At 31.7% G+C, this 27,894-nt stretch overlaps 1 protein-coding gene and 1 long non-coding RNA gene across 7 annotated transcripts; one reads left to right on the forward strand and one right to left on the reverse strand.

Annotated features, from left to right (window-relative positions):
* Positions 1 to 362: 362 nt before the first annotated feature.
* LOC127806443 (uncharacterized) lies at positions 363 to 1,415 on the forward strand. The gene is made up of 2 exons (XR_008024421.1): positions 363 to 606; positions 908 to 1,415. It is a non-coding gene; the product is annotated as an uncharacterized LOC127806443 (long non-coding RNA).
* Positions 1,416 to 4,531: 3,116 nt separating this feature from the next.
* LOC127806441 (receptor-like protein 56) lies at positions 4,532 to 26,539 on the reverse strand. 6 transcript variants are annotated; one of them, XM_052343745.1, is made up of 9 exons: positions 26,085 to 26,539; positions 23,925 to 24,086; positions 16,785 to 16,943; positions 13,501 to 13,626; positions 11,228 to 11,260; positions 9,940 to 10,098; positions 7,424 to 7,579; positions 6,896 to 7,045; positions 4,532 to 6,745 (listed from the first exon to the last, which is right to left on the reverse strand). In XM_052343745.1, exons 1-9 carry the CDS (start codon positions 26,461 to 26,463, stop codon positions 4,581 to 4,583), a joined length of 3,489 nt encoding a protein of 1,162 aa, XP_052199705.1. In that variant the 5' UTR covers positions 26,464 to 26,539; the 3' UTR covers positions 4,532 to 4,580. The 6 variants fall into 6 exon arrangements, with proteins under 6 accessions (XP_052199705.1, XP_052199702.1, XP_052199704.1 ...); XM_052343742.1 differs by having other exon boundaries at positions 11,228 to 11,386; positions 13,468 to 13,626; XM_052343744.1 differs by lacking the exon at positions 9,940 to 10,098 and having other exon boundaries at positions 11,228 to 11,386; positions 13,468 to 13,626.
* Positions 26,540 to 27,894: the final 1,355 nt, after the last annotated feature.

Below are 27,894 nucleotides of genomic sequence, written 5' to 3' on the forward strand. Positions count from 1 at the left end.
TAGCCCATTTTCATAATTTGCCCTTAAAAATATGATTGACCGTGCAAAGGTTCATTTTTGACAAATTGCAATTAGTAGAGCAGTACCTATATATATATATACATTTGGTTTTGCAAAGATGTATTTATAATTTTTTAAATGGATAAAAAATCATATAAATTTTATATACAAATATAAGAATATTAGACCAAACATCAAGGATGTGACTTTAATTTACCCAAACATTTAGTGAAACATTCTTGGCCATAATTCAAGATATAAAAATGATGAATATGTTTTTATTACCTAATATCTAATTTACTCTTTTACCCTTTTTTCCTCATTAGCTAGGGTTTACAATTGCTTTCAATCAGAGGCGACGGGCCACAGCATGCCTTCACAATTTCTGGACGAGGTGATCAGGGAAGTCATACAAGAATTCTTCAAGCTGCCAGGGGAAGAGAAGAGCAAGTACTCTCGGGCCGCCGGCTAGTCTGAAGGCTATGGACCGGACAAAGTCGTCTCGGAGAAGCAGGTTCTCGACTGGTGTGACCGGTTATCCCTCAGGATCTATCCGGAAGATCAGAGGAAACCAAAGCACTGGCCGGAAAAACCAGAAGATTTTAAGTACTTCTATCTTCAATCGTATTTGATTTCTCTTTCGTATAAGGGTCAAGAATGCGTTTTAGACAGCCACATAACAGTCTTAGAAGCGTGGGCCAGTTATATTGAGTAGTCTTAGTTTCTCATTCGTCTGATGTGTGCGATTCAAGTCCCAGATCAGATGTATGTATAATCAGTCATCTAAAGTAGGAAGTGATGGATGATTTCAAATTTTGTGCATGGATTCATGGAACAACTGTGTTGTGGGAGTCTTTTGTAGTTTCTCCATGAAAGTACAAATTTAGCAGGTTTTACTGTTTCGCAGAGAGAAAATTGTGGAATTCGCAGCAAATATCAAGTCTGTAATGGGTATTATATTCAAAGCCATGGCAAGGTCACTGAAATTGGAGGTGGATAGCTTATCAAAGCAGTTTGGGGAAAGAGCAATCATGCAAGGAAGGTTTATCCTCTACCCACCATGTCCAACACCGGACCAAGTTTTGGGCTTAAATCTCATTCGGACAGATCAGGGATGACCATTCTGTTGCTAGACAGGGAAGTTAAAGGCCCGCAAGTTCTGAAAGATGATAAATGGCTCATTGTCCCCATAATTCCTTATGCCCTTTTCGTCAACCTAGGTGATCAAATGCAGGTACTCTCTTGCCCTCTGTTTGGTGAAGATTTTTGTGTTTTCAAGTGCCTCTCTGTTCTGCAGAATTATCAATCAGAATGTGAAATTGCTATGACCCAATCCTTTGTGGGTAGTCTAGAGGAGAGGTGTTAGTTATATGAATTGATCTATGAGCCCAATATAGTTAACTATAGCTTAGTTCTTTTGGGTGAGTATTCATCATATTATAAGTGGTATTAGAGTTACCCAGGATTGCTACTTAGTGTGAGCCATGAAATTGTGTTTAAAACTGATTTGGGTTGCATTCAGATATAGATTTATAGCCTAACAAGGATGTTGGTGGAATTTAAATGAAAGAGTTTGCCACTACCCAATCCCACATTAGTAATCTATTCTGAAAGTTTCAGGACATATTATTTTTCCATGAATCCATAATTTGCCTTCAACTAACATTTTATTTAGTACATGAAAAGTTTTTAGATTTCTGGAATTCATGATTCTTGAGAATGTTTTGATGAATCTTTGATTTCCAAGATTTATTTAAGTCTATGTTTAGTTAGTTTTAAACATTCTTAGAAATGTTGGGTATTTTTTTCTGGAAATATTATATTTTGATATTTGGTTTAAATGCAACATTCTTGAGAATCTATGTTATTTTTTTAAAATTACCCTTATTTGATTTTTTGTTAAAAAATAATAAATTTGTATATATATTATATATACATAATATATATGTTTGATTGAATATCTACTTTAATTATTCCTAAAGAATTTTATATACAAAGCATTCGGGTTATAAGAGGGTAAGGGATGTTTAAGTCTTTTTATTTATTAAAAATTTTTCCTAATCCATAGAAATCCAAGATTTTTAACTCTCATGAAAATCTTTTTGTAAGAAAGTTAATTAAAAATAAATATTAAAAATACTATTTTTATAGAATTCTTTTTTAAGAAATGGAAATATAAATTTCCAATTTAACATTCATATGAATCTAAAAACTTCTGATATATCAAACGTCTGCCCATACGAAATAAGGTATTATAAGTGATATTAGAGCTAATCTAATCTACTAAAAGGATATCATGAATTATGAAAAAAATGAGTTTGTTACGATCAAATTCTATATGGATAGTCTGGAGGGCATGCCTTCAAAAACTAGTAATACTCTGGACCGATAGCAGAACCGATAACAGAACAAATCAGAGTTCTTCACTGTGAAAAAAATTTAGCCGGCCGCCTGCAAAATTTATCTTCTTCTCCTATCAGATGTTGGCTTCTTCTACACAAAAACTAGGAGTACTCTGGACCTCATCAAGGATGTATGTTTCACTATTTTTCAACGAATTTGTTACCTTCCCTCACTTCATGCGTACGTGATTGTGTTCACTTCTTCGTTCTCTGCCTGTACATATACACACACCCACACGCTCACACACACACACACACACTTCTTCGTTCTCTGCCTATACATACACACACACACACACACACACACACCCGCGCCCGCGCGCGCGCGCGCACGCACATATACGAACTGATTTCTAGTAAGATTATACTGATTTGTTGATTACGTAAGCAAATATGTATGTAATTCTATATATATATACACATATATCACCCAAATGGCTTGTTTTGTTTTGTTGGGTTAGCAAACCAGCCAATGCCAGGTTGCAATTTGTGGGCCTATATAGCCTCAGTCTTGGGCTCTAATTTCCAAATTAATTTTAATTTGTGGGCCTATAATTAATTTTATCTAAAAAAAGGCAACTATAAACTAAGCCAACCCTTAGAAAGAGGATGGGTTATGATAATTTTATAATTCTTAATTACCTTATGATTAGTTACAAATTCAAGTTGTAAAAATATCCTAAGAGTGTTGACTTCATCCGCTTAGGGCATAACAGTACTACTCTGGACCAGAACATAGTATTGGTATTTGAAGTAATTTGAAAGTTGCTCTCAACCAAGGATTATATAATTTTTATCAATTTTTATTTTTAACTTTAATATTTTGGATAATGAAATTGAAGGCTGTACAAGTACTGGGTGCAAAATGAATAACCCATCAAGCATTTGATATTCTAATAAAAACTCTAATTACTTCATCATTTTTATCATATTTTCTTTCTAAAAATTTTGACAAAATAATATTTATTATGAAAAGAAGTTTTTTTTTTTTTTTTTTTTAGAAGTATGTGTAGATTAAATTGGTTTGGCTCACTTTTATCTCCAACTCTTCATATTTCAGTGGGAACAAATTTTAACCATATTTTGGTTTCAAGATAAAATGGGAATTCTCAATCCACTTTTATCTATTCTTGGATTTGTTCAATTAAGAAAGTATAATAGACTGACCAAAAACTAACTAGTACTGGGGAATCAAATCATAAATAAAATGACTTGTTTTAGCTTAAACAATTTGCCAACACACAGGTGACTTGCATTCTTTGAAGGCGTTTGGCTTAGATTAAATTATAGAAACTTTTAAACTGTAAAAACTTATTTAGTAATAATTAAGCTATTAAGGTATTTGAATAAAAAATGTTTTAACATGTGAATTATTTACTTACATGGTAAAACAAAAGTTTATAAACTATCAAAACAGCTAAAATGACCACCAAAAAAAAAATCATATAATTTAGCAATAAACCTATCTTAGTGCAATTTTTAGGTCAGAAGAAAAGATTTCTTAAAGTATAATTCACCATTATCACTAGGTAGAAGAGAAAATAACAAGAGAAAGAGAATGAAAAAACAAAAAAGAAAATTAATTATAAAAAAATATATTTTCTAATCCTTATATATAAATTATATATATATTTTTCGTAGCTTTAGTATGTACTTCTAAAATTTATTTGATAATTCCAATTTTACATTACTGTTTTGTTATAGTTATATTTTATCATTAATTACTGATATTATAAACTATCTTAGATGATTTAATTAACGAGATGTTAAGAACTTAAAAGACATGATGAGAGGTGACAAACCAATATTAACAAAATAGTACTCTCTCCCCCTCCAATTATTTTCTCTCTCCTGCTCTTAATTTGCTTAAGGAGGTCCATTAGTTTATTTCAAATGCTCCACCTCTCATTCCTCATTTTCCCCTCAAAATGTGGGACTTCTTTGATTTTGAAGCTTCAAATTTGGCTCCAATATTGTTCTTTGTCATCAACATTCGTGTAATAGTATGGCAACAACAAATCAAGACTTCTTTAATTTTGATAATTTTATTAGGGCCTATTTCATGCTCATGCAAAACAACTAAGTGCATTGATAATATTATTATAACAACAAATTGCTTAAAAAAGAAGTTTAGTAGGATATACATACAACAACATTATTACTTCACTTGGGTGATTATCAGTACTTACGAAGAAAACCAACTTTGATTCTCCACATATTATCCACAACAAAGTAGTAGCTAGAGATGATGAAAACCTCAATAACATGGAACCGTGCTCGTCTCCAATGTGGATTTATATAAAAAATTCCCACAATAGCTAGTAAAATAGCTATGTAAGACCCTGCAAAGCTCATATAAAAAGTGTCCACATCGATAAAGTTGGATATTGCACTTGCATTGTTATTGGCTGATGGAACTGATAAAGGTGAATCCATGCAGTTATTTCGTAATGGTTCTCCACAAAGAAATGGATTCTCAATATAGCTACTTGAGTCGAAAGTTCCAAATTGGTTTTTTGCTTGAGGTATCCTTCCACTAAAGTTGTTATAAGACACATTGAATGTCACCAGTGAGCACAGATCAGTAAGCTGAGAGGGGATATTTCCATTCAAGTTGTTGTGAGAAAGATCCAAACTCTCTATATTCTGTAACTTGGAAAATGTTGTGGGGATTCCTCCAATCAGGTTGTTGTGGGAGAGGTTCAATGCTTTGATTTTGCTAAGGTTGCCAATTTCAGGTGGTATGTGGCCAACTAATTTGTTGTTGGAGAGATCAATTGCTGAAAAAAGGAACATAGGCTCTCCTGTATAAGACAAGGTCATTCCTTTGGTTGTGAACTCCATTAATTGTGATAAGAGAAGTCCTCTCCTTGTCAACAGAGGGTCATTGTTGTTGATACAAGTTGAGTAACCATGATGACCATAAATCTTTAGGTTAGGCTTCAAGGGTACTTCGATACAATATAATCTAGAAAAATAACTCATTCCATTTTCTAGCTCAAATGTGAGGTTATTCAAGCAACGAGGAATGCTGCCCGACAACTTATTGAAAGAAAGATCAATCAAGGTTAATCCAGACAATTGGCACATCTGATCTGGGATATTACTTTCAAAGTGGTTATTTTTCAAGATAAAAATGCTTAACCAGGAAAGACTATTGATCCAATTCGGAATGCTGCCATTAAAATGGTTATTTGAAAGATCTATCATGTTTATCCAGTACGTTAATTGATGGAACACCTCTGGAAATGGTCCATTTAGCCTATTATTGGATAGCTGAATTTGCACTAGCTTTTCCACATTGAAGCAAGACGGTATTGTTCCAGTGAAATTATTGTCAGAAAGATCTAATAGACTTAGTTGATCAAATTGACAAAACTCAATGGGAAACTCACCTTCAAGATGATTATGGCTAAGATTCAATAGGCTCAAGCCACTACTATTGGATAAGTTGTGAGGGATTTCTGTGAACTTATTATCATCCAATTGCAAGATCTTTAAGTTAGACAAGTCATTTTGAGGGGGTAGTATAGGGCCTGTCAAGCTGTTGCTTGATAATTTCAGCACTTCCAAGAGGCTACAACCCATTGCCAAATGTACAGGAATTTTACTAGATAAATGGTTATTTGACAAGTCTAGCATATAAAGAGAGGTCATGTCACCTAGTGAAGATGGAATTATGCCTTCAAAGTTATTTCTAGACATGTTTAACAATTTTAACTTGGGGAAAGAACTACCAATCTTGTATGGGATGACGCCACAAAAATTATTATTGGAGATATCTAATGCTACAAGTTCTGTTATTGGAGACGAGGGCAATTGGAAAGGTTCAGAAAATGAATTTTTTGATAGGGTAAATGTTAGTAATCCGGTATTGTTCTCTAGCAACCACAATGGGAATGTTCCTCCAAAACCAAATCCAAAGAGCTCAACCATTTTGAGTTGATTTTGATAATAGAAAAAATTGGGCAAGGACATGGAAATGTTTCTCCCATGTTCAGAACTAGAAAGACGGATTTGAAGTAATTGGAAACTTGGGGATGAGCCAAGAATGTCATTTTCTTCTAAAAGTATGTTGTTGACACTTTCTAGAATCACAAGTTTGGAGAGGTTGTAATATGACTTGAATGAGATTGGGACTAGAAATTTGTTATTTGAAAGCATAAGATATTCTAAGGATATGATATTAGCAAGAGGAGACAATGCAATATTTCCAATAAATTGGTTGTTAGAGATATCCAAAAACTTAAGAGATGTCAAGTTTCTCAAACACCAAGGCACCTGACCCCTTAGTCCATTAAAGCTCAAATCAATCTCTTGAAGAGTCTTCAATTCACACAAACCTTGAAAAAAAAAAAAGCGAGTTAGATAGTTATCAAGAACAATATATAAACATCTCTCTATCTTTGAATGAAAATATAAAACTATATATATATATATGTCAGATTATTGATTTGTTAAGTAAAAAAAAAATTATCTTTTGTTTTCTTTACCTTGATGAGAGGGCAGGGTCCCAATAAGTCCTGACCAAGCCAATGACAAAACTTGAAGTGATGTCATGGCACCAATGCTTGAAAGAAAATCATTGGGTAGGGTAGCACGGTCCAAGTACAATTCTTCCAAGTGGCTCACATTTTCTAAGTCTGTACGGAGAAAAACGTTGAACAAATGTGATAAAGAAAGATTTATGTTTTAGCTAAAAGAGTTAAAACATGAGAAAAACACTGTTCAAAATTTTTAGTAATTAAAATTTTTGATTATTTTTATTAATGTATCAAATGCATGCTCATTTGTTTTGATCCCTATAATTGCGCCCAGCAATTGTTGAAGGACAGTTTAACCAAGAGATGAATAGGAAAGTATTTTTATCACAAGCTCATTAAATAATGAAATTGGGAATAGTACACATTAGGTTTGGAGCATAACACATTGCAGGTGTAATTGCATTTTCATTATTTTAGCCACATGATATACAATAATAATGATTTTATTGTTAAATTTTAATAGAAAGTGTTTCATACCTTGAATAGAAATACTCTCGTTCATGTAGTTCTCAGATAAATCCAATATTTTCAATGAAGAAAATTCTTTTAAAGAAGACCATAGGATGTTGGTTATCGAATTACCAGATAAATCAAGAATTTCTAGATTCGTCAACTTTGATTCCTGATTCAAACCTGTTCAATTAATTATCAACTTTGAAATTAAAGTACGGAAATAACCTTAAAATCTTCAACTAAGAGGAAAGATGAAAATATAGTTTTGAACAATGCAACATGATTCTAAGATCGAGAGTAAGCAAATCCTCAAATTGGCATCTACGACTGTTTCGGTTTTCAAATTCTCGTTTATATATGTAATTTTTGCTTTATACATATATATAAAGAAAAAGAAAATAGTAAAAGAAGTCGGAATGCATTATATAGTTACTTAAATATACTCTACAAAGCTTCTCGTGGAAGCTGGGTTTGAAGAAAGAAGCCGTTAAGCATGTGTTGTACATATTATATTTGTTAAGCATATTATATTATATTATGAGAAGAAGCTTGGATAGAAGGGGAAAGACCCAGAAGCCCCTACAGAAGGGGCGCGACAATGGCCGCGACAGCGGAAGGCCGATGGCCGCTGCACGCGGTGGAGGATCGAGGCAAGACCGCGGACGACCGGCGGCGGAGGGTGAAGCAGTCGTCACAGAAGCCCGAACGGTGGCGGTGATGTTCTGCGGAAAACAAAGGCGGCGACCGCAGTAGCGACCAACGAAGAGCCGACACAGAAGCAAGTAGCGACAATAACGAAGGGACAACCGATGGCAAGAACGAATTGAAGTCGTGGAAGGCTATTTGACGGTGGCCGCGGAGGACCGGCGATCTCAAGAAACCGGCCAGATGCGTAAGACCGTCGAAGTAAAGGTAGGCGACGACGGCGGAAGAAACCCAGTTAAGAAGAAGCCCCAACAGAAGAGGCCAACACGACCGGCGGTGGAGCACGACCGCAGGAGATCGACGGCCAAGAAGCGACGCCGGAGAACGAAGCAACGCCGGATATAGGCGGTCGTGGCCAATCTGACGGACGGCAACCTTTCAACTTCTCGCCCGCAATTCGATCCATGCTACGGCGATGGCGAGTCCAACGCGAGCGGTGGCCACGCGAGATCGGCTTCGCCGCGACGATGGTGAAACCAACGGCGGCGATGGCCACGCGAGATCGTTCGGGTGAATAACGGTGGCTAGATCGGCGACATTGCCAACGGAAGGCAATCTACGGCAGCGATAGCAATGTCAGATGGCAGAACCGACGATGGCGGCGACGATCGATTAACGCAATAGAAGAAGGAGCGACTGGCGGCGATTGCACAAGACTGTCCGATCGATGGCAGCGTCAGGCGGTGAGGCGAGGACGACCAACGACGTCGGGCAGCGAGGCTAGCAACGGCGACAAGAACGACGAAGAAGAAGGAGGCGAGGGACAAAGAATGAAGACGAAGAAAGAAAAAAAAAAAAAAAAAAAAAGGCAATCACAATAATTTCTGGGAGTTCAAAATTAACCACTCCTAGCTGCGGATTTTGATATTCTCTAATTACATACATAAGTGTTATACTTAATTGCAAAAATAAAATATAGATATTATCTCTTTAATTGTGAATATTGATGTTATATTGAATTGTAAATATAAAATATGAAACGCAAAAAATGTGATAATAATCTATCATAAGAAATTAAGGCAAAAAATGCAGAAAATGTATAACTTGTAATTTTTCACAATATTATTTATTTTTAATTTTTTTATAAGTCTGATTTTTATTTACTTTTGTTTGTATTATAGGGATTTTAAATTTTTCCTAACACTCAATCATATAATATTAGTAGGAAGACATTGAGAGTCAATGGAGTGCTTAAAGAGGGTAATGGCATGTTTAATGTTTTCAGTAAAAATAATATTTTTATGTTATTGTTAAAGTCAATAGTTCCCTAAATTCTATTATTGCAATTAGTTTCATATTTAATAATTAAATCAGAGCTCAAAACTCTCGTTCTCTTTGAAAGGATATTTAATATTACAAAAAATTGCTTTAACTAGGTTAAAGGAATATCTAATATTGCAAAAAATTGCTTTAACTAGAATGTGATAGTTGAAAGAAATTTACTTGTCAAATCAACCGAGCCTCCAAAGCTATTCCATCCAAGATTTAGAGACCTTAAAGATGAAATTCTACCAATAAATTCTAGAATCTTGGAATTATTATTGATCTCGTTTTCATACAAATCAAGAACTTTAAGATTGGTCAGTGTAGAAAGTTTTTTAAAATCTGTAAATAAGATAAAATTAGTAAATAACTTAGTCCAAACTTGAATAAATAAGAACTGAAAAAAATAATAAAAAAATATAAGAAATTATTGAATACAAATATTATGTTCATGTAATTAGTATCTTATTTAATAATTAAATTAAAGCCCATAACTCTCCTTCTCATTGAAAGGATGTCTAATATTACAAAAAGTTGCTTTAACTAGGATGTGATCATAGAAGAAAACTTACTTGTCAAATTAACCGAGCTTCCCAAGCTATTCCATCTAAGATTTAGAGACTTTAAAGATGAAATTCCACCAATAAATTCTAGAATTTTGGAGTTATTAATCTCGTTTTCACTCAAATCAAGAACTTCAAGATTGGTCAACACAGAAAGTTTTTTGAAACCTGTAAAAAAGATAGAATTAGTAAATAATCTTGTTTAAACTTCAAAAATTAAGAACTAAAAAAAATAATAAAAAATTTAAGAGATTATTGAATACAACATAGAAAGTTTTTCAAAAGTTCTTTAAATCAAGAACTTTAAAGATAAAATTTTAGAATTTTGGAGTTATCAATCTCATTGAACTCAAATCAAGAACTTCAATATTGGTCAACGTAATTTTTTTTTCGAAATTTTTAAAATAGATAGAATTAGTAAATAGGCTTGTCCAAACTTTAAGGAATAATAATTGAAAAAATAATTAAAAAAACAATAAATTATTGAATACAAATGTTATATCCCTCAAATTATTATCTTGTTTAAAAATTTAATCAAAGCTCATAACTTGAAAAAGAAATTAAGTAAGTATTATTATCAAAATCTCAATAATTAAGCATAAAAGAAAGATAATTATAAGCATATGAATCACGAAACTTATATTTTCAACTCAACTCACTTGTGAGTTAATAAAGTAGAAAAGTCTCGTGCAAGCGAGGAAACAAAAAAGAAGCATTAAAATACTAATATTTTAATTTTGCAATTCTTTTGTGTCCTAAAGAGAAATGTGAATCACTGGGGGCGGAAGTGTTGCTCAACTCTTTCCCAATTTGTAGTTGTCAGGCCCACCATTTGGTAATGGAGTCCAACTTATAGTTGTCTCCAATTAGTGTAATTGTTTAAGAACACTTCAGCGGCCAAAATAATTTGTGGAAGATATTAGCGTATAATTTGTAGTTTTCAATAACAAAATCTTTCTATTTTTTATTTTTTTTAAGTTTAATTTTTGTTTGTATTATAGGGATTTTAATTTTTTTCTAACAATCAATATATTAAGGATTGTCATATAATATTAGTACGAGGACATTAGGAGTTAGAGTGCTTATAGAGGGTAATGGCATGCTTAATGTTTCTAGTAAAAATGATGTTTTTATGTTATTGTTAAAGTTAATGGCTTCCCTAAATTCTATAACTACAATTAATTTCTTGTTTAATAAGTAAATCAGAGCTCACAACTCTTGTTCAATATTGAAGGGATAGCTAATATTGTAAAAAAAAATTGTTTTAACTAGAATGTGATTATAGAATAAAACTTACTTGTCAAATCAACCGAGCTTCCCAAGCTATTACCTCTAAGATTTAGAGACTTTAAAGATAAAATTCCATCAATAAATTCTAGAATTTTAGAGTTATTAATCCCATTGTACCCCAAATCAAGAAGTTCAAGATTAGTCAACGTACAAAGCTTTTTGAAACCTGTAAAAGAGATAGAATTAGTAAATAATTTTGTACAAACTTCAAAAAATAAGAACTGAAAAAAATAAGAAATTTCTAAATTTTTTGCTGTCATTTTTTTTTATTTGCAGTTTTAGATTAATTAACAAAAAATAGAAGTTTCTTCATTTTATATCAATATATCCAATAGGCTTGGCAGGTGATTTTGAAGTGAGCTTACCATTCAAATCAGCCATCCAACCCAAGTCATTGGACCCAAGATTTAGCGATGAATTTTAATTATGAGAACAGATATATGAAGGGAACACTGCGCGTAATTTTGGCATGCAGCTATTCTTTTAAAATAGTGTTCATAAATTTGAGTGCAATATGAGATAAAGCTAGCTAAGCAATGGGAACTTGAATCATTATATATGATTCCATTGGCCTTTTTTAAAGTTTTTGCATTTTTGTCTCGCTCTTTTAAACATACAGGCCCACAGAGGATGACTAATAGTACTGTTCTAGCAAAAATGATAACTTTTTTTTGTTGTTTAACTAACATGCACCTAGTTCTTTAGCCAAAAACAATAATAATAATAATAATAATAAGCACCTTGTTTAATAAATCAAAGGTACTTTACTTTTCTTCTCGTTGAAGGGCTACTAAATATTACAAAAAAAAAAAGATTAGTTAGCATAGGACAATGAAAGTGAACTTACTTGTCAAATGAATGGAGCTTTCCAGATAATTGTCTTTCAGATTTAGAGACCTCAAAGATGAAATTCTACTAACAAATTCTAGAATACTATTATTGAAATTGTTCTAACTCAAATCAAGAACTTCAAGATTTCTTAATTTAGAAAGTCTTTCAAAACTTGCAAAAGAAGTAAAATTAATAAATGCTTTCATTTAAAATTCAAGATAAAAAAAAATCATGAGATACATATGTACGAGAATTCACAAACCTTCATTCTTAACCCAACCAACTAATGCATTGGCCCTTAATTCAAGAGTCTTGATCTCTTTAAAGGGAAGAAATAGAAAAGCATTGAAATATCAATTTTTTCTAGATTTCCAACCTATTGTTTCATTAAGAGAGAGTTGAATCACTCAACTTGAAGTGTTGCTGCATTCAACCATTTCCTATTGACAACAATTGGATGATTTGTTATCCACCCAAGAAGGCAAAGAGTTGCCATTTAGGTAGTTCATGGAAGCTTTGAAGGGCAATAGAGCAATTCTGTCTTGCTCCTAACACCAATGACAGCATATTTTATTCACCAATACTGACACTACTATTGTCATCATCCCCACCCAAATAGAATGAGGTGTGGTACTTGTCATATTTTTTACCAATATATATATATATATATATATCTCCTTACTTGTTGTTGTTCTCTATTTTTTCTTGTTTTAAGAATCAAGTTAACTCTGTTTTATATCTTCACTCTAAAGTATTATGAAGTTGGTCTTTGCCTTGATCTAATTATAGAGAAATAAGTGGAGACAAATTGACTTGAACTTGTAAAAAAAGACTTGAAAATAGTGGTGAAGACTTGGAAATAGTGGAAGACTTGAAAATATAGCAATTTTTATGACTTAATTCATACGTAAGTACATGCAAGTAGATAAACTCACCATGGGCCCCAATACAAACTAGACAAGTAGGGACAAATTGACTTGAACTTGTAAGAGAAGACTTGAAAATGGTGGTGAAGACTTGGAAATATAGCAATCTTTACAACTTAATTCATACCTTGGAGACTTGGAGCACATGCAAGCAGACAAATTCATAATGGGTCCCAATACAAACTAATTTAGTTATTGATTAATATATATGTAATAGCTAATCCAACAATGTCTAATAGACTTATGATAGTATGAGGACATCAGGAGCTGGAGTGCTTGTTGAGGGTAATGGCATGCTTAATGTTTTCTAGTAAAAATGATCTTTTTATGTTATTGTTAAAATTAATGGGTTCCCTAAATTCTATAGCTGCAATTAATTTCTTGTTTAATAAGTAAATCAGAGCTCACAACTCTCATTCAATATTGAAGGGATAACTAATATTGCAAAAAAATTGCTTTAACTAGGATGTGATTATAGAATGAAACTTACTTGTCAAATCAACTGAGCTTCCCAAGCTATTACCTTCAAGATTTAGAGACTTTAAAGATGAAATTCCATCAATAAATTCTAGAATTTTAGAATTATTGATCCCATTGTACCCCAAATCAAGAACTTCAAGATTGGTCAACGTACGAAACTTTTTGAAACCTGTAAAAGAGATAGAATTAGTAAATAATTTTGTACAAACTTCAAAAAATAAGAACTGAAAAAAATAATAAAAAACAAGAAATTTCTAATTTTTTTGTTGTCATATTTTTTTTTATTTGCAGTTTTAGATTAATTGACACAAAATAGAAGTTCCTTCATTTTATATCAATATATCCAAAAGGCTTGGCACGTGATTGTGAAGTGAGCTTACCATTCAAATCAGCCATCCAACCTAAGTCATTTGACCCAAGATTTAGAGATGAATTTTAATTATGAGAATGGATATATGAAGGGGCACTTCACGTAATTTTAGCTTGCAGCAATTCTTTACAAATGGGGACAAATTGACTTGAACTTATAAGAGAAGACTTGGAAATGTGGTGAAAAATTGGAAATATAGCAATCTTTACAACTTAATTCATACGTTGGAGACTTGGAGCACATGCAAGCAGACAAACTCATAACAGGTCCCAATACAAACTAATTTAGTTATTGATTAATATGTAATAGCTAATCTAATAATTTCTAGTAGACTTATGATAGTAATTTATTATTTTAATTTGGTTTAAATTAAGGAGGTACATTTAAGTGGGTGTTTGTATTTAAATTAATTATTTGATTATACCTAAATACTAGTCATTATACCTAAATTCCTTTTCTCTTTCTTCCTCTCTTAATTTGATAGAAATATTTTCTTTTTCTTTTTATTTTTTAAAGTAGCAATTGATTCCATACCAAATAAACCTAATTTATGGGAAGAAATTAATAAGCCTAATTAAGACAAAGGAATAATAATAATAATAATAATAGAATTAATTGGTGATACCATTATTCTTTCAGGTATATCTTCTTCATTAATTTCTCTTTACAAATCTAGTACTCTTGTAGTGGAGTAATTCTACTAAACATGTAATAGGCTAATTTTTCTAGATTTCCAACCTATTGTTTCATTAAGAGAGAGTTGAATCATTTAACTTGAAGTGTTGCTGCATTCAACCATTTTCCATTGACAACAATTGGATAATTTATTATCCACCCAAGAAGGCAAAGAGTTGCCATTTAGGTAGTTCACAAAAGGTTTGAGGTGCAGCAGAGCAATCCTCTTCTGCTCCCAACACTCATGACAACACATTTCTTTCACCAATACTGACACTACCATTGTGATCATCCACACCCAAATAGAATGAGATGTAGTACTTGCCATATTTTTTACCAATATATATATATCTCCTTACTTGCTTTTGTTCTCTATTTTTTTACCAATATTTTTTCTTTTTATTTTTTAAAGTAGCAATTGATTCCATACCAAATAAACCTAATTTATGGGAAGAAATTAATGAGCCTAATTAAGGCAAAGGAATAATAATAATAATAGAATTAATTGGTGATGCCATTATTCTTTCTCTTTACAAATCTAGTACTCTTGTAGTGGAGTAATTCTACTAAACATGTAATAGGCTAATTATTAGCTAGTAGCCTTATATTAGCCTGTTCTTTATGAACTTTCTACACAACATTTCTACACAGATTTCATTTTTCCCTTCTAACAAATTCTCGCTCACTGCTCATCCCCTTGTAAATCATGGGAGGTCAAATTAACAACTACTATAACATATTTCTATGGTCACATTTCGTGGCTATTGAAGATTCAACCTCGCAATTCAATTATACTTAGATGGCTATACTACTTTGAATCCATGCCATCCTTACATAACTACTTTTAGAAATAAATATAATGTCATGATGCTCTTAGAATGGCGATGTTATGTTGGATATCATAATTGAATAATAACTAATTAAAATGTGTTGGTAATCTCAGTACATGGCAGTTAATAAGTTTTAAAAAAAATTAAAATATCATTTATTTTATCTATTATCTATTAAGAATATGAATCCATAATGTGTCATTATTAAATTATTATAATGCCATATCAACACATTTACATAATGTAATGCACTTCCCCTATGGTTTGACTTATTTCTAAGGACAATTCATGTACTTCAAAATTAGTTCTAAAAGTCTCTCTAGTTTTATTTTTTTTTTCCATACGCACTCCCTTTGTTCAATTTAAGACCTAATGTGTTCTATTTTAAACTTTTAAACCAAAACAATGCTGTTAAGCTTTTAAATATATTTAATTAAATTATATAAGATTAAATTTAATTTAAAATAAAATAAATAAAAAATTTGAATGACAACAAATAAAAAGAGTACTCTGTGAGGCCATTTAGTTACACTTTTCCTGAAGAAAGCTTTAAGTTGTGTGTGTCTTAAATTCTCTAAAGCTTCAAGTTATAGAGAGCTTTAAAATAATGAAGTGTTTGGATCAAATGTGTTTGTTAAGAGAAAAAATTATAATGTATAAAAATTTATAAAATGATCCAAAATATCACATCACTTACCCAAATTATAACTTATAAAAATTTTCTATTACAATATTATATTAATACAAGGACATTATTTGACTATAGCATTAAATATTTTCTCCTATAATAAAGAAGATGACACTAGTAGAGGTGAATATAATTCAATTACAACTAAATTTTTTTAGCCAAATTAATTATTTTCGATTAAATTAATCTAGTATTTTACTAAGTTAATTCCATTAATTTGATTTCGATATTAAAAATATTCTATTTTTTATTCAATTTTTAAGACTAATATTTTAAATGTTTACTGAATTAAAAAATATATGATTAGTCTATAAGATATCATTAAAATTGTCAATATTACAAATCTAAGTTTGTCTATCGCAATATTTACATTGACTAAATGTCTTAAATTGTTACATAACTTTCTTAATAACAATTATTTTGATAAAAAAAAATTAGGTTTTTTTAATTAATTTGATATTTTGATTTTATTTATTTTGACTAATATTAATAAATTGGTTCGTGTGAATTTTAGTTTCATAGAGAAACTAGTAATATTTTGTTATTTGGAAAGGAGAGACTACTCTAGTAACAAATGTTGGCACTTGAATCAATGATTTGAGGCCATGTGTTATTGATAAAAATAAATTCAATCTTGGCATTAAAATATCAGTATGCAAAAAATTATTAAAACAGAGAAACTCAAATCAAAGAGATATTTAAAGAGATATTTAATATTGTAAAAAATTACTTTAACTAGGATATGATCATAGAATTTAACTTACTTGTCAAATCAACCAAACTTCCCAATTCATTTTCTTGAAGATTTAAAGACTTTAAAGATGAAATTCCACCAATAAATTCTAGAATTTTGGAATTATTGATCCAGTTGAAACTCAAATCAAGAACTTCAAGATTGGTCAACATAGAAAGCTTTTCGAAACCTGTAAAAGACATAGAATTAGTAAATGATTTTGTCCAAATTTCAAGGAGTGAGAAGTGGAAATGAATAATGAAAATTACAAAAGATCATTGAATACAAATGTATCAAATTTATTAGTTTCCAGCAACAAAAGCCTCGTACAAGTAGAAAATTAAAGACAAAATATATACACATGAAAGCAGTCAGCTAAACAAATTAAAGCAACATCAAAGAAGCTCTTGCCTTGCGTTACACAATTTTGAATTTTCGATATCTTTTTATGTGAATCCTCATCGGCAGTAAATTCAGTCCGTTATAAACTAATTTGTCAATATTTTAAATTCATAACTCAGAATATTTATCTTATTATATACATATTACAAACATTTACATTTATTTTAAAATCAAAATATATTTTATCTCAAAACTCAATGCTACAGACAAATGTATATTCTCTATATGCTTGGACTTTTTAAAAACACAAGAAAAAAAATAACAAATATATAGAAATTGTTTGGTTATAATTTTAAAAAATTAGTTTGGCAAACACTTAATTGCATATATAAGGATCCTTGTACATCATTTTCGCCAAGGCATAAAATCTTCAAAGATGAAATTCGTATAAAAGAAATATAATAAATATATTATATTTCAAGGCATTTCAACTAAAAAAATTAAAAATATCAAAAATTAAAAATTACTAGAGTTCAAGGCATTTCAACTCAAATCAAGAACTTTAAGATTGAATAGCATAGAATATCTTTTCCAATCTAAAAAAAAAATTAAAAATTATTCGTATCAAAATCTCGATAATTAAGTATAAAAGAAATATAATAAATATATTAATTATGAATTTTTTATTCATAACTCAATCCACTTGTGAGTTATAATTAATTTAAAAAAATTCCGTGCAAAAGAAGAAATAAAGAAGCATTAAAATACCAATATACAAAGAAGTGTTATAACAAAGAAGCATTAGAATTCATAATTCTCTTTCTCATTAAAGGAATATTTAATATTACAAAAAATTACTTTAACTAGGATATGATCATAGAATTTAACTTGCTTGTCAACTCAACCAAACTGCCCAAGCTATTATTTAGAGACTTTAAAGATAAAATTTTACTAATAATTCTAGAATTTTAGAGTTATTGATCATGTTTAAACTCAAATCAAGAATCTCAAGATTTGGTTAGCATAGAAAAATTTTTGAAACCTCTAAAAGAGATAGAATTAGTAAATAGTTTTATCCAAATTTCAAGAAGTAAGAGATGAAAACAAATAATGAAAAATACAAGAGATTATTGAATACAAATGTTAACTATAACTCCCCTTAAAAGAGGAAAAAAGTATCGATGTTATTAGTTTCCAACAACATCAACCTTATACAAGCAGAAAATTAAAGACAAAATATAAGCAATCAACTAAACAAATTAAAGCAACATCGAATAAGCTACTACCTGCCCACGTTGCACAATTTTGAATTTTTTATATCTTATTTTACATAAATTCTGTTAGGCAGTGCTTATGTGTATAGTAGATAGCATCACTAGCTCCATTTTTTAGTTAATTTAGTCCATTGTAAACTAATTTGTCAACTTAATCGAATTTATATATAATGAGATTGGATTCAACCAAAATTCTATACAAAACATCCATTTAATAATCCACATCAGCTTTTTTGACATCTTTTAAGTTCTGTGCTTAACTGAAAATTAATGACCCAATTAATGATGGCAAGTAACACCAAACTTCTCTAATACTTCAGATTAATTTATATCTTTACACACCATCTCTTATAACAACCACACAAAAAAAACTCAAATATTCTCAAATCCCTAACAAATTATAGAATAACATTGTTATTGAAATTGTTCAAACTCAAATAAAAAACTTCAAGATTTATAAATTCAAAAAGTCTTTCAAAACCTACAAAAGAAGTAAAAGTAATCAACGATTTCTTCTAAAATTCAAGATAGAAAAATTAAAAAGAAAAAAATCATGAAATAGGTATATAAGAGACTTGTGAATCTACAAACCTTCATTGTTAGCCCAACCAACTAATGCATTGCCTCTTAATTCAAGAGTCTTGATCTCTTTAAAGGGAAGAAACAAAGAAGCATTGAAATACCAATCTTTTTTAGATGCCCAATTTCTTGTTCGATTAAGAGAGAGTTGAATGACTCGACCGGACGTGTTGCTGCATTCAACCCTTTCCCATTGACAACAATTGGATGATTTATTATCCACCCAAGAAGGCAAAGAGTTACCATTTGGGTAGTTCATGGAAGCTTTGAGGTGCAGCAGAGAAATCCTCTCCTGCTCCCAACACCCATGGCAACACATTTCATTCACCAACACTGACACTACCATTGTTATCATCCACACCCAAATAGAATGAGGTGTAGTACTCGCCATATTTTTCACCAAGATATATATCTCCTTACTTGCTTTTGTTCTCTCTTTTTTCTTGTTTTAAGAATCAAGCTAACTTTATTTTATATCTTTACTCTAAAGCATTTATTTTATATCTTTACTCTAAAGCATTATGAAGTTGGTCTTTGCCTTGATCTAATTATAGAGAGAGAAGTGGAGACAAATTGACTTGAAAATGGTGGTGAAGACTTGGAAACTATGGAAGACTTGGAAGTAGTAGTCTTAACAACTTAATTCATACGTTTGGAGTACATGCAACTAGATAAACTCATCATGGGCCCCAATACAAACTAGACAAGTGGAGACAAATTGACTTGGACTTGCAAGAGAAGACTTGAAAATTGGTGGTGAAGACTTGGAAATAGTGGAAGACTTGGAAATATAGCAATCTTTACAACTTAATTCATACGTTGGAGACTTGGAGTACATGCAAGCAGGGAAGACTTGGAAATAGTGGAAGACTTGGAAATATAACAATCTTTACAACTTAATTCATACGTTGGAGACTTGGAGTTGTAAACAGGAAAGACTTGAAAATAGTGGAAGACTTGAAAATATAGCAATCTTTACAACTTAATTCATACGTTGGAGACTTGGAGTACATGCAAGCAGGGAAGACTTGGAAATAGTGGAAGACTTGGAAATATAGCAATCTTTACAACTTAATCATACGTTGGAGACTTGGAGTACATGCAAGCAGACAAACTCATTATGGGTCCCAATACAAACTAATTTAGTTATTGATTAATATGTAATAACTAATCCAATAATGTCTAATAGACTTGTGATAGTAATCTATCATTTGGGAGAGATAAGATATAAATCAAAGTATGAGTATCTAAATTCATAAGCCTTTTGACAACACCATCTATTTATCAAAACTAACACAAAATATTATAATATTTTTCATTGTTGTGATCAAATGATAGCTATTGCTATTCACATATAGTTCTACACTTGTTTAATTTGGTTTAAATTAGGAGATGCATTTAAGTGGGTGTTTGTGTTTAAATTAATTATTTAATTATACCTAAACACTAGTCATTATACCTAATTTTCTTTTCTCTTTCTTCATCTCTTAATTTGCTATTATTCGTGGACCATCTTGTTGGGACTTTAAATTAAATGGTTGAGAAAATTAAATGGTTGAGAAGATACATCAAGAAAAGAAGAATGGAGTAGGATGGAGAAGGGGCTAATCTTGTTGGGAGTGGAGATATTTTCTTTGAGTTGATATGAAGAAGAAATTATATCATATGTACGAACAAGATACTTAAACTCTTTGACACATAAAATGGATGGATGGATGGAATTAAATGCAATTGATAAACTCTTGTTAAGTTTTAACATTCTGACAATACAAAAAATCTTTATCTCCACACAATTTTAACTTAGGATAGGCCAATTTCTCGCTTGTACTCAAAGGAAAAGTCCTTGGATCAATTTTACTACTGCTATTCATGAAACTACAAGCCACTTAAGAATATATACTAATTTAAAATTGATCAATTTTTAAATTTATGAAATTAAGTGATACATCTAAACCATCGTTAACAACTTACTATTATACTAATAGTGATACTATGTTTGTTGGTGAAGGATTTTTATACTAATATGCTAATTGTGACGCCTCGGCCCCACTAACGGGTGCCACCATAACCTACATTATAACCCCGGCTTGCCTGAAGGACGGTTATGCCCCTGCCAATATAAATCTTAAAAAAATAATATGGGCGCCCTGGGTGGGGTCCAGGCTTCGTCGCCTTCAACCGGATGAGAGCTCGGGAGTTAATTACAAGGACAGCGGAAACTCACCTGAGCCTCGTTCCTGATTAGGCTCTTGGAGCATAAATCCAATTTCAAACAAATTATATCAACAAGCCCAATAAATTACTTCAACCACCAAACATAATTAAACATATCCCAGTTTTCGGTCGTAGCCGACAGGTACAAGTTCCCTACCCTACTGGGTTTACTCATAGTGGGAACCTTAACTTGGTTCCAGTTTACTTCAGGTTAAGCCATATCCGACACTCATAGTTATCACACAATAGTTATATTACATTATTAACATTCGGGGTTAACCCACACCTCCACGGTTAACAGTCGTTGCCAACTGGCGGCTCATCTATCAGCACCGTCTTTCCTTTCTCAGATCCCGAGCTACCTGTTAGGTTAGTGGGAAAATATAGGGGTGAGTCCCGAGGACTCAGTAAGGGTAATATGAGTTGTAGTAAATTAAAATGCATGACAATTATAGAATAATGTGAAGTGCATCATGCATGCAGGCCTGTCCACCTCACCCTGATCCGGATTTTGGTGGCCCCACTGAGAAGTTCGTGTAGGCCCATTAGGGTAAGTTGTTCTGGTCCTTCCTATCGTTCGATGCGGGATGTTACAGGTGGTATCAGAGCCGACCCCCGAGCCTCTGAGCGCAGTGGTGGGGTAAACCTCAACAAGGACGCTAAGTCCCTAAGGGGGGTGCGTATAGGCACCTTAGGCGAATCCCACATCGGCCATACAAGGGGGAGATCTGTGATCAGTTGTAAGGTCGCATGACGAGGACACCATGTGCTCAAGGGGAGGAGAATGTAATACCCTGAGGGCCCAGAGAAGTTAGTATATATCGAGGATAGTATAAGAAAGGAAACAACACCAGCTTAATACCTTTTGGGCTGAATGTTGGTAAAGAACTCTCAAATTAAGCGTGCTTAACCTGGGGTAATCCAAGAATGGGTGACCCCCTTGGGAAGTTCGTGTAGGCCCATCATGGTAAATTATTTCGGTCATTCATATCGCTTGATGTGGGATGTTACACTAATAGGGAGTGTTAAACATGTCTAATTAATGTTCCTAATCTCTCTTTTATATGTTCCTAATTTCACTGCTAGATACATATTAGAATTAGGCTAGCTTGAACGTCTATATTGATATAATTCTTTTTCTTTTTCTTTTTTAAAGTAAAAATTGAGTCCATACCAAATAAGCCTAATGTATGGGAAGAAATTAATAAGCCTAATTAAGTCAAAGGAATAATAATTAGGCTTGGCTTCGAGTGACTTAGGTACCAAAGCTGTCTTCAGCTTCGAGAAAGTAGTAAAGGTCTCTAGGAATTGCTGCAAACTTTTTGTCTTCGGATGGGTTTTCTGATTCTTTGGGTAGTCTACGACAAAGAAGCAATTAATTAAAAGGCATGTAGAGAGCTTTCCTGCACGAGGCCTCTGATGCCAAAGTCAGGTGTTGCCATGATGCAGAAGATGACATGCGAATGAGTATGTAGGTCTTCGAGGTCTCCAGAAGACTCTAGTTAATGGATATGAGGTGTTGGCTTTTATTTCAAGTTCTAGTTAATGGATCTAAGGTGTTGGCTTTTGTTTTAAGTTCTGGGTCTTTGGGTGTTAAATCTAGATCTCAACAGCACGAACCCAATGTGTATTTATAGGCATCAAAGACTGGGACATGTGGCACATGGCATGTGGCTCGACCCTTCAGACGAGGCATCTTAGCCTTTGGGTCTTTGGATGACCAGCGAAGAGCTTGAAGATACCTTCGAGGATTAAGAGCCCTAGAGAATAGTCTTTTTCAAGCTTTCCCAATGACCCCCAAAGACTCATCAAGTCTTTGGGGATTGAATGTTCCTTCACAAGGATCATTTTTTCGATAACCTTGAAGACTCTTGAGGTTTTCAGGGTTTGAGGGTTCCTTCACAAGGATTGACCCAGAAGAGCCTTTCGGGTCTTTGAGGGGGGGGGGGTCGATGCTTTTCAGGGCTTGTTTGGCTATTGAGTCATCCTACAATAGGATTTAAAATTAAAGGGTAATGTTAACGCGGAGCAATATTTGTAAAATTTAGGGTGCTCCTTCATTTGAGTTGAAGTCAATACTTCAGGTTGGATCCTTGAGTATGCTCCCAAGTTAGATTTTGGGCCCTGGATGTAAAATTTGAGGTACTCCTTGGTCCTTACATAAATTTAAGACGTGCTTAATTGTGTGTTGTCTTTAAGAAACTTCTTAAAAGCGCACTTTCATTATTTCTCTTAAAGTTAGAATGTCATATCAACAATAAACTCTCTTTCAATCACTAGGTAGCACAAAATAATTTCTTGACAATATTTTACTTCTTTTAACTACTGAAAAGAGATGCCCCTTAAAAAAAAGTAGCAAAAAAGAATATTTATATTGCCTCAAATCTTGTCTTTCCATAAAATCCAATACTTGTCACTAAATGAACAGATGGCCCAGATTTTTCTGGGCCCGCCTTGTCAGGCTTTATTCTTTATTTTTATAGTATAACAATATATTCTTTTGAAATCTTTGTGAAAAAAAAAAAACTAAATAATGCTGCTGGAAGGGGATTTTGTAATTATAATGTATTTTAATAGGATTTTTTTTCAATTTATGGTTAATAATAAGGCGTAACATTGATTTATATAGAATTTGTATATATTACATAGATTCAAATTTGACAAGTTTGAGATATGATAATAGAATTTAACTTGTAAAAAATTCTATTGTAATATTGTAAAATATTACTTTAACTAAGATATGATAATAGAATTTAACTTACTTGTCAAATCATACGAACTTTCCAATCTATAATTATGTCCAAGATTTAGAGACTTTAATGATGAAATTCCACCAATAAATTCTAGAATTTTGAAGTTATTGATCTCATTGTAACTCAAATCAAGAACTTCGAGATTGGTCAACGTAGAAAGTTTTTCGAAACCTGTAAAAGAGATAGAATTAGTAAATAACTTTGTCCAAACTTCAAGGAGTGAGAAATGGAAACGAATAATGAAAATTACAAAAGATTATTAAATATAAACGTTAACAACAACTCCCCTCAAAAGAGTAAAAGAGTATCAAAGTTATTAGTTTCCAGCAACAATAGCCTCATACAAGTAGAAAATCAAAGACAAAATATATACACATGAAAGCACTAAGCTAAACAAATTAAAGAAGCTCTTGCCCCGCGTTACACAAGTTTGAATTTTCGATATCTTTTTATGTGAGTCCTCATAGGCAGTGAATTCATTCCGTTATAAACTAATTTGTCAATATTTTATATTCATAACTCACAATATTTATCTTATTATATACATATTACAAATATTTACATTTATTTTAAAATCAAATTATATTTTATCTCAAAACTCAATGCTACAGACAAATGTTTTTTTTTCTATATGCTTGGACTTTTTAAAAACACTAGAAAAAAATAACAAATGTATAGAAATCGTTTGGTTATAATTTTAAAAAATTAGTTTGGCATACACTTAATTACATATATAAGTGAATTTACTATTCCAGTAAAAGGATCCTTGTACATCATTTTCTCCAAGGCATAAAATCTTCAAAGATGAAATTCCAGCAATAAATTTTAGAATACTAGAGTTCAAGGCATTCCAACTCAAATCAAGAACTTTAAGATTGAATAGCATGAAATATCTTTTTCAATCTGAAAAAAAAAATTATAAATTATTCTTGTCAAAATCTCAATAATTAAGTATAAAATAAATATAATAAACATATTAATCATGAAATTTCTATTCTTAACTCAACCCACTTGTGAGTTATAATTAATGTCAAAAAATTTCTTACAAGAGAAGAAATAAAGAAGCATTAAAATACCAATATACAAAGAAGCATTAAAACAAAGAAGCATTAGAACTCATAACTTTCTTTCTCATTGAAGGAATATTTAATATTGCAAAAAATCACTTTAATTAGGATATGATCATAGAATTTAACTTGATTGTCAACTCAACCAAACTTCCCAAGCTATTATTTAGAGACTTTAAAGATAAAATTTCACTAATAAATTCTAGAATTTTACAGTTATTGATCATGTTTAAACTCAAATCAAGAATCTCAAGATTGGTCAATATAGAAAGTTTTTTGAAACCTCTAAAAGAGATAGAATTAATAAATAGTTTTGTCCAAATTTCAAGAAATAAGAAATGAAAACGAATAATGAAAAATACAAGAGATTATTGAATACAAATGTTAACTATAACTCCCCTTAAAAAGGAAAAAAGTATGGAAGTTATTAGTTTCCAACAACAGCAGCCTTATACAAGCAGAAAATCAAAGACAAAATATAAACAATCAACTAAACAAATTAAAGCAACATCAAAGAAGCTACTGCCCGCTCGCGTTACACAATTTTGAATTTTTGATATCTTATTTTATCTAAATGCTCTTAGGCAGTGCTTGTGTGTACAGTAGCGTACATCACTAGCTCCATTTTTTAGTTAATTTAGTCCATTGTAAACTAATTTTTCAACTTAATCAAATTTATATATAATGAGATTGGATTCAACCAAAATTCTATACAAAACATCCATTTAATAATCCACTTCAGCTTTTTTGACATCTTTTAAGTTCTTTGGTTAACTGAAATTAATGGCTCAATTAATGGCAGCAAGTAAAACTAAACTTCTCTAATACTTCAGATTAATTTATATCTTTACACACCATCTCTTATAACAACCATAAAAAAAAACTCGAATATTCCCAAGTCCCTAACAAATTATAGAATAATATTGTTATTGAAATTATCCAAACTCAAATCAAGAACTTCAAGATTTATAAATTCAAAAAGTCTTTCAAAACCTACACAAAAAGTAAAAGTAATAAACGATTTCTTCTAAAATTCAAGATAGAAAAATTAAAAAGAAAAAATCATGAGATAGGTATATAAGAGACTTGTGAATCTACAAACCTTCATTCTTAGTCCAACCAACTAATGCATTGTCACTTAATTCAAGAGTCTTGATCTCTTTAAAGGGAAGAAGCAGAGAAGCGTTGAAATACCAATCTTTTCTAGATATCCACTCTCTTGTTCCATTAAGAGAGAGTTGAATGACTCGATTGGACGTGTCGCTGCATTCAACCCTTTCCCATTGACAACAATTGGATGATTTATTATCCACCCAAGAAGGCAAAGAGTTTCCATTTGGGTAGTTCATGGAAGCTTTGAGGTGCAGCAGAGCAATCATCTCCTCCTCCCAACACCCATGGCAACACATTTCATTCACCAACACTGATACTACCATTGCCATCATCCACACCCAAATAGAATGAGATGTAATACTTGTCATATTTTTCACCAAAATATATATCTCTTTACTTGCTTTTGTTCTCACTTTTTTCTTGTTTTAAGAATCAAGCTAACTCTATTTTATATCTTTACTCTAAAGCATTATGAAGTTGGTCTTTGCCTTGATCTAATTAGAGAGAGACAATTGGAGACAAATTGACTTGAACTTGTAAGAGAAGACTTGAAAATGGTGGCGAAGACTTGGAAAGAGTGGAAGACTTGGAAATATAAGAGTCTTTACAACTTAATTCATACGTTGGAGTACATGTATGTAAGCAGATAAACTCATCATGGGCCCTAATACAAACTAGACAAGTGGAGACAAATTGACTTGGAGTTGTGAGAGAAGACTTGGAAATTGGTGGTGAAGACTTGGAAATAGTGGGAGACTTGGAAATATAGCAATCTTTACAACTTAATTCATACGTTGGAGACTTGAGTACATGCAAGCAGACAAACTCATCATGGAGTCTCATACAAACTAATTTAGTTATTGATTAATATGTAATAGCTAATCCAATAATGTCTAGTAGACTTATGATAGTAGTTATTGATACAAATCAAAGTATGAATATCAAAATTCATACACCCAAAACAACACCATCCATTTATCAAAACTAACACGAAATATTATAGTATTTTCATTGTTCTGACCACATGACAGCTATTCACATATAATTCTGCACCTGATTAATTTGGTTTGAATTAAGGAGATGCATTTAAGTGGATGTTTTTGTTTGAATTAATTATTTGATTATATCTAAATACTAGTTACTAAACCTAAATTTCTTTTCTCTTTCTTTCTTTCTTAATTTGTTGTTATTCATGGACCATCTTCTCAATTAAGAAATGGGGCTTTGAATGAAATGGCTGAGAAGATGCATCAAGAAAAGAAGAATGGTGGAGGATGGAGATGGGGCCAGTCTTGTTGGGAGTGGAGATATTTCTTTTGAGTTGATATGAAGAAGAAATTGTATCATATATACAAACAAGATACTTAAAATCTTTGACACATAAAATGGATGGATGGATGAAATTAAATGCAACTGATAAACTCTTATTAAGTTTTAACATTCTGACAATACAAAAAATCTTTATCTCCACACAATTTTAACTCAGAATAGGTCAATTTCTCGTTTGTACTCAAAAGAAAAGTCCTTGAATCAATTTTAATACTGCTATTCTTTATTAACTTTCTACACAACAATTCTACACAGATTTCATTTCCTTTCTAACAAATTCTCGCTCACTGCTAATCCCCTTGTAAATCATGGGAGGTCACATTAACAACTACTATAACATATTTCTATGTATGGTCACATTTCGTGACTATTGAAGCTTCAACCTCTCAATTCAATTACCTAGACGTCTTGGTTGATTCTGTTTCAGTCCAAGGCTTGTTTGAGTACATGCAAGCAAATAATTAAACTCA

The sequence above is a fragment of the Diospyros lotus genome, chromosome 7, assembly GCF_014633365.1.
Source record: "Diospyros lotus cultivar Yz01 chromosome 7, ASM1463336v1, whole genome shotgun sequence".
Lineage (NCBI taxonomy): Eukaryota > Viridiplantae > Streptophyta > Magnoliopsida > Ericales > Ebenaceae > Diospyros > Diospyros lotus.